The 14,754-nt window shown below is 22.7% G+C and overlaps 3 protein-coding genes across 3 annotated transcripts; 1 reads left to right on the forward strand and 2 right to left on the reverse strand. All coding sequences in view use genetic code 6, as the record gives it.

Moving 5' to 3' along the window:
- Window positions 1–24: 24 nt before the first annotated feature.
- Window positions 25–236, reverse strand: TTHERM_000571919 (hypothetical protein; the record flags this gene model as incomplete). The annotated part of the gene is made up of 2 exons (XM_012799760.1): window positions 25–43; window positions 97–236. 2 exons carry the CDS (start codon window positions 234–236, stop codon window positions 25–27), a joined length of 159 nt encoding a protein of 52 aa, XP_012655214.1.
- A 377-nt stretch (window positions 237–613) lies between these two features.
- Window positions 614–4,938, reverse strand: TTHERM_00571920 (hypothetical protein; the record flags this gene model as incomplete). The annotated part of the gene is made up of 15 exons (XM_001027698.2): window positions 614–707; window positions 763–905; window positions 977–1,131; window positions 1,203–1,688; window positions 1,777–2,135; window positions 2,195–2,254; window positions 2,314–2,376; window positions 2,441–2,521; window positions 2,580–2,798; window positions 2,856–3,127; window positions 3,180–3,683; window positions 3,767–4,009; window positions 4,177–4,330; window positions 4,470–4,719; window positions 4,857–4,938. The coding sequence occupies 15 exons, from the start codon at window positions 4,936–4,938 to the stop codon at window positions 614–616; spliced, it is 3,165 nt and encodes a 1,054-aa protein (XP_001027698.2).
- Window positions 4,939–6,610: 1,672 nt separating this feature from the next.
- TTHERM_00571910 (CLASP amine-terminal protein) lies at window positions 6,611–13,913 on the forward strand (the record flags this gene model as incomplete). The annotated part of the gene is made up of 9 exons (XM_001027697.1): window positions 6,611–6,710; window positions 6,968–7,092; window positions 7,245–7,328; window positions 7,926–8,838; window positions 8,967–10,951; window positions 11,072–11,256; window positions 11,615–12,476; window positions 12,837–13,043; window positions 13,731–13,913. 9 exons carry the CDS (start codon window positions 6,611–6,613, stop codon window positions 13,911–13,913), a joined length of 4,644 nt encoding a protein of 1,547 aa, XP_001027697.1.
- Window positions 13,914–14,754: the final 841 nt, after the last annotated feature.

Genomic DNA, 14,754 nt, shown 5'->3' on the forward strand with positions numbered 1-14,754 from the left:
TTCTTCTTTTGAGAAAAAATTTATTCACTCTGAAATTAATTTACTACTTATTATCAAAAATTATATTAAATACAGAAATTGAAATTGAGAATTTACCACATCATATAAATTAATAAATCAGAAATGATGGACCAATCAACAAAAATTGTTAAATAGTTATTACCTTTAACTTAACTTTGAAATGTTTGCTTTAAAGATAATTTTTTTATACAAAAAATTAGATTCTTAAAAATCATTAATGAATTAATTTTTATAAAAAATGAAAATAATAATAGATATTATTTAAAAATGTCCTTATCTTGGTATCTTTTCACATATGAACATATGATAAGAGCCTAAGAGAAGTTTCACTATAGATAACGCAAGCATTAACAACATATGGAGATATAGTTAATGACTCTGTTACCCTTACCTATTTATTAAATACACAACCTTATATTTATTAATTAATAATATCATTAAATTATGGGTTTACTTAATTTGAATAATTAATTTATTAAACTAAAATGACAAAAAATAAATAAAAAATTTAATTAACAAAGAATATTTTAATTTCAAGTTTTTTATTTAATTAATTAATAATTAATTTAATTTTGTTTGATCAAATTAATAATCAAATATAAAGCTTAGATTTATTATTATAAATAAATCTATTATATTCGTTGGTCTTAGAAGGCATTGTCGCTATCCATTTATATTTCTCTGCTCTATTTATTTCAATATTAAAATTAAATACATTTACTTTATTAATTAATTATTTACTTTAATCCAATAGAAATATTAGCTTAGGTATCTTCAAGTTCATCAAATATTTCTTCCTATTAAACTTACTTTAATTTAGCTAATTCTTCATCATCTTCCTCTATCTGTTTTAAAAACTAAGCAACATTTTCTACATTTTTCTCCTATTAAAAAAAAAATAATTTATAGAGGTTACTAAATTGGTAAGTTAAATATTTAGAAAATAAATTATTACCTTAGGGTTCTTTTTTTACTTTTCATTTTTATTTTATTATGCTTTTATTTAAGAATCTATTATATATTCTTCATCATCACTTAAATGATCTTCATAGTCAGGTTATCCCTTGAAAATAGATAAACCATAATCAACCTCCTTTATGTTACCACAATCTATGCATTTATTTATTTATTTAGTAAAAAATAAAAATAAACTTTAAAATAGCAATCAGTTTTTAAATTACCTGAAGGAATTTACAATTTATTTCTGAAATATGAATATAACTCAACTTATAAGTGCTTTGTTATATGTGATGAATTAAGTCCAGGAATCTTAGAGAGATAGTCATGTTCAATGACTTCATTTTAGTAACCTGTGGATGCTTAGGTAGAAATATTTGTTTCTCCACTTATAGTAACTTCTGACTCATTCGGGTCTAGCTCATCTTGTAAAGAAAAGGGTGAAGGATTTAAATAAAAGTCTGGATCTATTTCAGTAATTGGAATCATTTTATCATAAGTTCTCAGTGTGCTATGGGGTAATAATAAAGAATAAGGTGGTATGTCAAATTTATATGTAAATGTTTTTGGCATATTTTTCTCTTTTTTATCTTCTATTTTGTCATGATTTCCTATTCTTCCTTTTGTTGAGTATTCTTCTTCTGCTCCTGTTCGATAGACACGCTATTCTTCAATAGGAGGATAATGAATCAAAGGAGGAACTTCCCAATCTATAATAACCAAAGTGAAATAATTTTTTGGATTTAAATATTAAAGTTAAAAAAAATTAAAAAATAAATATATCTTATAGAATATTACTCCTATATTGCATAACTTCAGAATCACATTAACTAATTATTTCTATAGGAGCATAATCATCAAAACCTGTCCTTGGATTAACTTCATATTTAAAACTTGAAAATGTGTTGTAGCTTTCATACTATATAGGATAAAATGTCCTAGCCACGTTATGCTCTTCAAATTCAAATTAAAAGTTTCCCTTTCCTCCTGATTTTTTATTGAAATTTGTGTATTCTACTTTCTACCAATCTTCGATAACTAATTTTCTGACATACTCTTTTAAATCAGCTCGATGTTCTTTTCTGCCCAAGTAATTAGTGGATTTTATATGCTTTTCTTTTTCTTCAAATTAAATTCTGGCCAATTTTAGAGATTCACTTTAATTAATTTATTTAAACATATCAAAAAAAAAGAAAATTCATAATTTTCAAATTACCTGTAAGCTCCTTCTACTGACAATAACTAAAATTGTAAATCTCTTTCTTTCTACTCTATTCTATAGTTTAAAAGATAAATTAGTTAGTTAATCTTTCTTAAATATTATTGAATAAATACGTAGCATCTTTTGGTAAGTTTTTAGTTGTTTCTATTTCTAATTTTACTTTATTTTTTTCTTACCTAAAAAATAATAAAATAAATTTATTTCATTTTTTAAATATCCATTAAATAAATTAAGAATTACTAATATGTTTCGTTTAAGATTTTAGCTTACTCATGATATTACTTTTTTGCTTTCTCTATCTCAATAGATTATTGCTCTTTACTAAAATTTGATTATTAAATAAGTTAATAATATTAAATAAATTAATAAAAAAATTTACTTGAATTTATATTTTATGTTTTTGACAAGATCTGAAATGGCATTACAGTTATCTTTTAGTCTTGTCATAAGAATAAGCTTTGCTACATAACTAAGTAACCTCTTTAGTACTATGTTTTTTCTTTTCTCTTTATCATTTTTACTTAAATCCCATTTACAATCGAAGTTTGGAACAATCTATTCTATGATTGGAGCATCTTTATTTAATTCTAAATCAAATCTAGTTCATTTATAAAACATGTTTTTATTTGCTTATATTAGTTAATGTAATTAATACCTCTTAATACCTTTTTATTCTAATTCATTTCTTTTCTTATTAAGGAAATCAACTCTTTACTCTCTAACTTAATTCACTTCTACTTTAGTTATATTTTTATCACCAATGCAAGAAAAAAATTTAAGAGATTTTTTCTCGTCTTAGTTGCTGATTCTAGAAAACCTTTCTAGAAAAATATTTTCAAATTAAGCACGATTGCTTGAATCAGCTTAAATCTTTGCTTTCATAATTACTTTAAACATTTTGGTTCCATCATGTTTTTTATCTTCTGACTAATATTTAAGTACTTAAGTAAATATGAATCTTTATCATAAATTATTTTACTAAATCTGAATATAAGTCTGATTTCTTTTTGAATAAGTTAGTAACTCTCTTAATCATTTGTTTCTTTCCATCATCTAAATCAAAGAAATTTTTTGGCATCAAAGTCCTAGATAGCTACAAATGGCTACTTTAATGCAAAGATTGGTTATCATCATCATCACTCCTCTATGAGATTGCAAGTGGATTTTAAATTTAACTCTAATCATTTAATGTTGACAAAGGCAATATGGAATTATTCTATTTCTATGTACTGACCATTAGTGGTACCTTTTCTTTGGTAGATCTTAGATTATCCAAACTAGGAATTTTTTATTATTTTTCTTCTTTTTCACCAACAGAAATCATAGATTCTTCAGGGGTTCTATCTTTTTATGAAGAGAGCAGATTCTCCTTTAACCCATCTTTATCATTATTTTTATTGTAAATAAGATTTCTTCCCACTTTTACACATTATCCTTTGACTGTAATTTTAAGAGGTTCAAAATCAAATTAAGAGGTTCTAAGCTTTAATAATAAAATAATATATTTATTCTTTTATACCATAGAGGGATTTATAAATTAAATGAAAGAATAAATCATTTAATAACCTCGTATTTTGCTACATACTCATCATCATCTTTTTCATCTTTTAAATTTTTTTCATCTCTATCTTCTCTAATTATTTTATTTTCATTAGCTATTTTTTATGGTGTAAACCAAACTTCTATATCAATATAACCATTTCCAGGAATAGTTCCTTTTGTAGGATAAATATTTATGCATTCGTTTTATTCAAGCATAAAAAACTCAAATGAGAAATTCAAAGGTATTTTGCATCTGATTGGAATTCTCTATTTTAATTATTAATTTAAAAAATTATTTAAGTTGCTTATTATTATATTAGCATTTTTAAATTTAAGTAGAATAAATATATGCTGCAAAATATTCATTAAAAATTAAAGTTTTCATAAGTATCAAAGCATTAATTCTAATATAAAAAACAATAAATATTTAATACCTAAATTTCTTTTTCATTCAAATAGACTTTTCCAAAGTTAATTACACGAGGAAATATTTCTTAAATATTATCCCTATCTATGACAGGATAAGCATGAATAGGAAGTATAACAATATCTTAATCTATGTTGATTCTTGCTTCATCATAATAAATTCTATGCTTGTAAAAATAATTTAATTATTTATCTTACTTAGAATATGATATTATAATGAATATAGAAGCCGATTTAAAATGAATTAAAATATTTGCTGAAGGAATACTTCAAGTTTGTTTTAAGAAGAATAAAGAATTACTTATATTAAGTAGGCCTAAAATATATAAATAAATCATCAGATGATCGAGGAAGTAGTAATCCTCTTTTGTTAATTTTTGTTTAAAAAAATTAATTGTTGAAGGGTAGAACATGTATTCTAACTGGATCAACTGTTTTATTTTATAATTTGATTCTAACAATATTAAGTTTATTTATTTCGTATCCTGCAAACTTGGCTACAGAGGGAGTCATAATTATTTTATCATTTTAAATAGGTTCTTTTTCTATTTCTGTTAAAAAAATAACAATTTTAAATATTAAGACATTGCAATAATTGGCAAATATAATATTATGTATGATTGATCTCAGAGAGCACATAAATTTATTTTAAGTAAATTTTATAATAGAATGGATGATATCAATTTACTTAGATTTTGGACAGAATTAGTTAATGGATTTTTAGGTTTTCTAACAATAAAATTAGCAGCGGATGCATTTGAACTAAGCATATTTGAAATAAAATGATTAAAAAACTTTAAAATATGGAGTTGAATATTAATTAAAATTATTGATATATAATATTTATTAAATCATTAATTAAGTAAGTAAGTAATTAATTATTTACTACTTGTTATAACTTCTTAGCCAGTCTTTAAATTTAATTTTTTTATATGACATAAAATATCAAAAAATAATTGTAAATATTTTATATTTATTTATTAATTAATGGTCTAAGCATTTTGCTTTCTAATTAAAATATTTTGCAACTTAAAGTAGCATTAAAATAACGAAAGATTTTTCTTGTTTTAATTTAAAAAACTAATTAATTTTTTTATTAAATTGTATGTTTAGCGGATAATACTTAGATTTTTATTGAAATTTCTTTCAAAAAGTATTCATAAGTATAATTAAAGTTTAGATCTGATCAATCAAAGCATCAATAAATGTAATATATAGATAAACATTATTTTATTACTATTGAAATTGTTTTTAGTAAATAAACATACAATTTTGATTCTGTGCAAGAAAGATCCTAATACTTTTGAAAATATTTTAAATGTTTTAAATTAAACTCTGAAAATTTATTTAATCATATATAAAATTTAAAATATTTTTTATCATATAAATATAATTTTAACTGAAAATAAAAAAAGAAGCAATTTATCATAAAAACAGGAGTTTTAAATGAATTATTATAAAAAAATAAATGTAATAAATAAACAAATAATTTGATTTTTGAATTAACATAAAGATGATATTTAATTTTGTCATTTTAATTTACATTAAGTTAAAAAAAATAATTATTTATTTATTTATTGATTTGATAAAAAATAAAAAATATTTTCAAATTAAAATATAATTTTAACAGAAAAAAATAAATGTGAATTAAATTTATTATTAACAAATGGTAATATTTATTTATTTATTTGAGAAGCGATTTCCAGCAAAAAAATTGGAGTTTTAAAATTAATAATTACATTAGACTATTTATAGATAATAAAGAAGGATTATCAATTTTCAAATTAACACTACCTTAAGATTGAACTTAATTAATAATGAAAAAATTTGAATAAGTAAGATACTAAATAAGTAATGTATATACTATTTTAAGATTAAAAAAATATATAATTAAATAGGTATTGATTGAAAAAGCTTTGAAAAATTAATTGGCCTTTAAAATGACAAAGTTGTTCATGCTTTCATTGATAATTGAGGGAAATGTTATTTATTTTTATTTTTTTGTTATTCATTTGATAGTTGTTTAATATCTTGGTCTAAGATGTATTAAATAAAAATTTTTCCATAAATTAATTGATTATTATCAGCATAGTTAAAAATTAATTAACTATCTATCTATTTATCTATCTATCTATCAATCTGCTTGGAAGATAAAGTGAAATTTAAAAGAAAAAGTTTAGAAATTCAAAAAGAAAAATAATTGATAGATATAAACTAAAGATAAAGAAAAATCAATCAATCTCAGTAAAAAAAATTCCTGTCAGAATTGTTAAATAAAATAAAAGCGCGAGTTAACAGTTTAGATAAAGGGGCAAATTAAATAAAGCAAAAATTATTTTTTAAAGAATTAGTGTGTCTTTTGCAATAAAAACAAGCAGATTTATTGTAACAAACTTCAACAGTAGAGAATAACAAAATTAAGCTAGAATTTGAGAAGATAATATGGGGAGTAATAAAGATGATATCAAGCCCATCAATTTGAAAACAGAAAAAGAAATAACAGTAGAATTTCAAAAGATCTCTTCAGTTCTTGAGAATCCAAGTAAATTTATGCTTATTTTAAAAAAATGAAAGTTATGAAAGCAATTTATATGGCATACATTCACTAAATATATGGATTTTTACTTGTAAGCTAAACTTACATTTAATTATACTGACCTAATGAATTAAATTATAAAACAGCAAATCAAATCAATAAATATTTAAAATATGGCTAAATTCTTTTAAAATTTGGTTTTAAATTAAGTTTAAATTACCAAAAATGCAAACAATATCATTGTTGATAATTTTAATAATTAGATGCTGACTGGAACAAAAGATTAGAAGCCCTTAAGACGCTTTAAGGAATGGTAGTAGGAAATACATGGACTCATGAAGTCTTTATGCCAAATTACTAAAAGCTATACAATTATATAAATTATTAGGTAATTATTTTATTTTTGATGATGAAGCTTATTGAAAGTTTATAGATTTTTTTTTATGCTTGTCATTTAAGTATGGAGAATTCTGCAATAAATATTTATATTTGAATGAAATAAAAATTATATAATTTATATATACTTATTAATTTTAAAAGCTCAAAGACCTACGTTCAGCAGTATAAAAGGAAGCTTGTAAGTTACTATCAATAAGTGCCGAAAAAATGCAAAAATCATTTGAAGTAATAAATATTTACATTTGTTTAAAAAAGATCAAGATACATATTTTTTGCATGCGCAGTAAACAAGTATTTATAAATAAAAGCAAAAACATTTTTTTAAATACTAGCATATGTAAAGCAAACAAGAACAGTTAAAAAAAGTTAAAAAATTTGTTTATAAAGCTACAAGCTATATTTTGAAAATGCTTGTTCTACTTATTTATGCATGCATGCAAGCCAAATATAATATTTTATATGACTTGGTTTTCTAGAATTTGTTGAAATAAATGACATTTGTAATTTAGTTAAATTTTTTATAAAATTCTACAGTTTATTTGAAATATCAAAAATATTCAAAAAATCAAATATATAACTATCTGTTAAAAATCTTCATTTTTCAAAAAATTTTTAATTAAATCTCATAAATTAATTTCGAAAAATGTTACATAAATTATTTTTAATTTTTTTTTTGTATGATTTTAATAATTTTATGATTGGTTAACATGAAAGTTTATTTCTAATTAACCTTCATATTTATAAGTTTTTTAACTAAGAAATTCTTTTCTTTTACATTAAATACATTTTTATTTTAAGCTGATTATTTTATTTTAAAAATAGTCTATTGCTATTAAATATGTATCAAAAGAGAGTTTACTTAATATTATAAACTCTGGTAATAAAACTCTCTGTGAAAATGCCCATTATTGTATATAAAGTATTATTGAATATTGCCCAAGCTCATCGTTTATGCCTCAGCTACTAGAAGAATGCTCTTCAAAAAGTTAGTAAGTGAGATCTCGAGTATCTTAATACCTTGTTTAGATTTTACCAGAATTAAATTAAGCTCAATTAGATAGATTCTTACCACAATTAGATTCATCAATTAGCAAGGGAGTTCAGGATGCCAACCCAGAAGTTAGGTTGAATTTTCGTTAGGTATTTGGAATATATTACAGTCTCTATCCTTAGAAAGCCGAGAGAATCTTAGCTAACCAAGATACTTCAATAAAAAAATTACTATAAGAAGAAATAAGCAACTTTGATAATCATTAAAGCACAGCTAATACTTCAAATAATCGACTATTACAATAAAAATCTATGGATGCAAACATTGGAAACTACTTAACTACTTCAAACAATACTAGTCACACTCAAAAACTTTAGCAAAGCGTTTCTATGGGCAATGACGATAACCACTTTGTATTTGCTACATCTTCTTCTTCATTACAATAAAATAACTTAACTGTTTCATCTCTTGCAGTCGGTCCTACTTCACGTAATTTAAATAAGACTCCAACTGCTTAGCAAAAGGCAAATAATATCGTAGCTCCGAGTAATCAATAAGCAGGCATGAGTGCAAGTACATCAAACAATAATCTAAATAAAAGTAGAAATGGATCTAATCACCACCTTTCATAAGAAAGAGGTATAGTAAATAATCTTAAACAAGTATCTGACTAAATGGTATTCTAATCAAACAACAAAGAAAAACCTTCTAATGGAAACAGCAGAGTTAGTCCATTAAGGGGAGGTAAATTATAAAAAAAGAGAAAATTAATTTCTTTTTTTTTTGTTTGATTTTAGTAAATAAATCACATATTTTTTCAATGATGACTGTTTTTTTATTCATTAATTAAGTTAGTTTTTTTTTTAAATTAGGAAATAGAACTGATACAGTTTCACCAATTAAGGGAAATAATTCTACATTAGTTTCTCGTTCTATAGGTAATGCAGATACTTCTAAACCTCCTGTCTAAACCTAGTTCAATAAAAATACTTCGTAAGGATAAAGTTATGCCTCTTCAAATTTTGTTAATCCTGCAAGTGAATAAGCTAATTACACAATTGATTTAAACAAACAAAAGAAAAATTTAAATTCTTAATAATCTGGTAATGCAACTAGTAACTTGAGATAAAATAATCATCAGCTAGGATAAAATGATAACTCAGCTTCATCATTTGGTAACAATTCAAAGATATAAAACTATGATGCCACTGATGCAGATGCATCAAGTACCTCAAGAAAAGTCAATGCTTATAGATCATAAGATCCTAAAAAAAATTAGTATAATGATAACTAAACTTAATAATAAATGTAAGGCTCTAGGATAAACAGTAGTTTAACAAGACCTCCAACCTAAGCTCTATAAAAAAAACCTATTTATTAGAAACGCAATTCTTTGACCGAAGAAAATCAAAATTCATAAGATAGCAGTTAAGATGGTGAAAAGATTAAAAATCAACCTAAAAAGTATTAAAATACTTAATTAAAATAAAATAACCAAAGTAGTAAAGTATAAAATGCAAAAAATAAATTGCCTCTTTAAAATAATAAATAAAAATTGTAATACCGTGATGAAGACAATTTAAATAAATAAAATGATCTTGATGATGAAGATTATGAATAATATGACAGGAGAAGTAATTATGATTAAGAAGAAAGTGAAGAACATTATTAAGATAAAAAATTGGGTGTATAATAAGATGAAGAGGAAGAAGACAATGAAGATGAGTAGTATAACTAAGTTTATGAAGAGGATGAAGACTAGTCTTCAAATTCTTATTAAAAAATTACCTAAAATTAATATTTTAAGAATTAAAATCAGCTTTAGAGCTCTTAAATAAATAAAAATACAAAGTAAAGAAGGGGAAATTACTCAAGCACAAACATCAGAGGAGAATATGAAGAACATGAAAATTAAAATTTATCTGAAGAAGACGAATATGTTAAGCATAAGAAATAAACTAAAAGTAAAATATCTGGTTAAGGTTTAGAGGACGAAGATATGATTGAAAAGCTAGCACCTAAATCATTGGGTACATAATCTGGATAAAATTATTTTAATAATGCTAATAGAGTACCTGCAGGTGATGGAGGTAAAAGAATAGTTAAAAGTGCTATGAACTCTTTAAAAAATAGTGATTAAAAAAATCCAACTCTGGGTAGACAGTAATAATAATAGTAGCAACAACAATAACAATTGTAGCAATCAACTAGTAATAACTTTTAGAACTTTAAACCTAATACAATTTCTTCTTAGGCATAAATTTTATCAGGAAGTACTTCAACCAAGCACAACAATTATATGGCAGCAACAACTGCTTAATAGATTGAAGGTGATGACAAGTACCTGCGTTTAAATATTTCACCTTCAGTTGATGATGACTAAGTGATGAGATATACTAACAACTTTAAGAATAAACAATAAAAGGGAATGACCAAAAGTTCACAGACTTTACCAAAGGGATAGTAAATGCCATAATAAATGAAGCCAAATTAAGACTAGAATATAACTTAGCCATAACAAGGCTACAGCTGGAGAGAGGATGACCTTGAGCTACTGCTTGATAAAATCAACAACAATAATAGCTGGTCTACAAGAGTAAGTGCTTTCGAGTCAATGAAAGAAGTCATAGGAGAATTAAGTGCTTAAAATATATCAGCTTCAAATTAAGGATTTAAATAGAATATTGAGAATGAAAAAGTAAATCCAACTCTTATGAAGAGAATAGTTCATGCACATATCGATCATCTCTCAGATTCACATTTTAAAGTGATTAGTGTTTGCTTAGATTCTCTTATTTCAATCGTATCGTATGATACAACACATGTTCTTCCAAAACTAGATTAAATAATCTTTAAAGTAAATTTTTAATTAATTAATTTTGATAATAAAAATTTCTTTATTCATCCATTTTATTTATAATTTTTGCAATATTAAAGATGAATAAATTTAGAATAACATTTTTTAATTTAATTTTAGGTATTAAATAATTTGATTGATTAGAAAGATGTAGTTTCAAGTAAAGCTAACTTCCTTATCAATATCTTATCAAAAATATTCCCAGCTGAGAGACTTATTGAGCCTATACAGAAAGTCCTTGAATAAACGAACAAAAATCTGCTAAAAATATGTTCTTTAGAAGTTCTAATGGTGACTGTCAAAAAGTAATTAAAATTTATTATTATGAACCTAAATTTGATAATCCTACCAAAATTAGTTAGTAGATTGAACATAAAATTTTTTTTTGATGCTTGTTCAAAATTTTATTCTATTAAAATAAAAACCTAACAATAAATTCAAAAAATAAACACGCATTATTGATATTAATGCGACTATAAAAGTTTTATCAAATTTTTGAAGTGTTGTTTATTTATTTGGTGATTAATCTATTTAGATTTAAATTTTTTGTCATTTTTTATAAAAATGTTCTATTTTTGCAAGCAAGATAAAATATTATTTATCTTCTTTCAATTATTTTCTAGAATTTTATAAAATTTTATTTCGTTATAAAAAAATTTAAAGTGCCGAAGAGTATTATCAAACTATTTCGAATGTACGTCATACTGTATAATTAATGTGCATGATCATATAGGAGAACTAAAATTAAAAATAAATGGTTCTTCCTTGTCTTGGTATAATTCTCGCTCTAAGAGATCACAATCAGCAAGGTACTCTTCATTCTATCCTATCACTTACAAATTAGAATTAAATAACTGCTTTGAGGAATTTATCATATGAATATGCTTAAGATTTAGAAGAAGATTTGAGAAAGTATGTTCAAAAAGAAAACATAAAACCAACTGATAAATTAACAAAATCTAATATGAAATAATTTTAAATTGATTCAAATCCACCTGCTTTAGCAATTAATGGAACTTAGGGATAGCAATAATTGATACAAGTAGGAAATAGTGCTACTCCTAATGCAAGTTAAGTAAACTAAATGAATGCAACATAAAATGGAGGAGGTATGTTTAATACTAAACAGTAGCAGCAACAACCTCAATATAATACTTAAAAGAGTTAAAACAATAATAATTAACAAAATGGAACTCTTTAAAACTAAAAAAATAGAATGGTTTAGAATGGAGGTAAAATCTCTGAAAATTTATAGGCTCCTATACAAAATTTTGATATTCAACGTATTGAAGAAATATGTGCTTGTGTGAGTGAATTTGAATAAAATGAGTCATTTATTATTCAAAATATCAACGAGATTTTACTTAATACAATTGAATTCTTCAAATAAAATAGCCGTAAAACAAAAGAGTAGTCTTTAAAAATTTTCTAAAGCTTATTTATAAGAAACTATTTTTATTTGACCATATAGCCTCATACAGTAATAGAATGCTTGAGCATCTATCCATACATTCCAAAAGACATGGTACACATTTACTTGAAAAAAAAATTTTAAATACAATTAAAAAAATATAAAAATGAAAAATACTTCTAAATTTGAATTAATTCAAACTATTTTATTGGAAAAGATATGCAAATTTTTTATCAAAAAGAGATTAAATTAGAATAATTTTTAAAGTAAAAGCAAAATAATAAATCTAAATTGAATAAACAGCAAAATCTTTCAAATAAAAAAATTTTAATTTTATTTTTATCTTTGATAGAAATGGAATTCATAAATATTTAGTTAATATATATAACATGCTATTATTTATCAAAAAGCTGAAAAATTAATAAATAATTTAATTTAGATTTAAAATTTTTAATGGATATTTTTAAAAATAAGGATTTTTACCAAATTGATGAAGTTATTGATGAAATGATTGATTGTGTACCGCACTTAATATTTATGAAAGCATTAGTCGAGAAGCTTAATTCAGAAAAACCACCATAATTATAGATCATGATTAAAAAAATCTCTTATATCTTAAGGAAGGCTCGTAAAGAAGAAATACGTCCATTTTTAGATCATATAATAGATTCGTTTAAACTTGTAAGCTTTTTTCTTCATTATCATTTTTTATAAATAAAGCATAGACATTTCTCTTTTTTGATAATTTTTAGTTAGATATATTTAATATTACAGTGATTTGATATTATTTAAAGATTTTATTGATTTTAAATGAACTATTCTCATTCAACATCTAAAGAAATCAAATAAAAGAAGAAATAATATAAAATTTATTTAAAAATGTAAATAGATTAAAATAGAAAACTTGAATTGAATCATTAAATTTTGAATAAATAACAATCGTATTTCAAAAAGGTTAATTGCGTCATTTATACCTTTTTTAAATTATCTTATAATATAAAAAAACAAATAATCTTTTAGAATTAAGAGTGTTATCATAACCATCAATCACACACTTCTAATTTAAAAATTCCAAAATTAAAAAAAATGCCAATAAATTAACATTTTTCTATAAACAAATAAGAGCTAAATTAATATTTAAAATAAAAATTTTTTATCATTTAATTCACTTAAAAAGATCAATAGATAAATCTCATCGTTAAATGAAAACTGTTAAATGAATATATATAGAAAAAAGAAGTAGCTTTTCAAGAAAAAATTTAAATAAAATATTGCTTTTAACAGATAATTAACAGTCTTTATAAATTTGTTATTTGAAGATAAACCAATGTTTAATTTAATTAACTTTTTAATTCTATAAATAAATAGTCAATAAATGACCAAAGCCCAGATGTTAGAAAAAGTGTGGTCTTTTGTCTTGTAGACTTAAAATTTCTTTTCTAAGAAGAAGTTGATCCTTATTTGCATTAATTTACTGGAAACTAGTAAAAGCTTGTTGATATTTATGTCAAAAAGCGCTAATAAAATGATGGAAACGGAGGGTTAGATTGAAGAAATATAAAAAATAAACTTTTTATAAATAAATTATTTTACTTTAATTAAATTAAAACAACAAATCTACTTTCTTTCTTTCTTACTTACTATTTATAAGAAGCAAACAAAAAGTTGTTTCAAAAATAGTAACTTAATAATATTCAATTTAAATTTAAATAAGATTAATAATAATTAAAATAAAATTTTGTATTATATTTATTTTAAAACTGTATAAATTTAATTAAAAAATATGTTATAACAATTTTATCTGATTTGATAGGTTTAACCATACTAATTTATTTAATTAATTGATTTTATAATAAAAAACTAATTATTATGCTAAATCATATTTCAATTCTATGATTGATGATCATATATTTTGTTAATTATAATATATCTAATACCATAAATATAATTATAATTTTAATACGTTAACATTTAGGTAAGTAAATCAAATTTTGATTGTATAATCCTATAATTTTTTGATTATAATAATTATTACTTTTTTTGTGTTTTGAATACTAAAAAAGGAGTATTTTGCTTAGATATAATAATTATTATATTTATAATAAATTCTAATTTATTTTTTAAAAATTATTAGAAATTAATTTAATGGGAAGAAGGTGACAAATATATTATCTTTGATAAAAATTCCTTTTAAACATTTAAATTATTTCTAGTAATGTATAATGTAATTACTATAATTTTAAGGAAATAAAAATATTTCTTTGTATTTAATGAAGGAAGTATTTAGAATTTTTTGCTACTTGTAAAAGCAAATCATTTTTTGGAGTTGTGAGTAATATTTGAATCAAATTATTTTTTTATCTTAATGAGTCAACCGAAAATTATTGTGTAG

The sequence above is a fragment of the Tetrahymena thermophila genome, assembly GCF_000189635.1.
Source record: "Tetrahymena thermophila SB210 genomic scaffold scf_8254431, whole genome shotgun sequence".
NCBI classification, from domain to species: Eukaryota; Ciliophora; class Oligohymenophorea; order Hymenostomatida; family Tetrahymenidae; genus Tetrahymena; species Tetrahymena thermophila.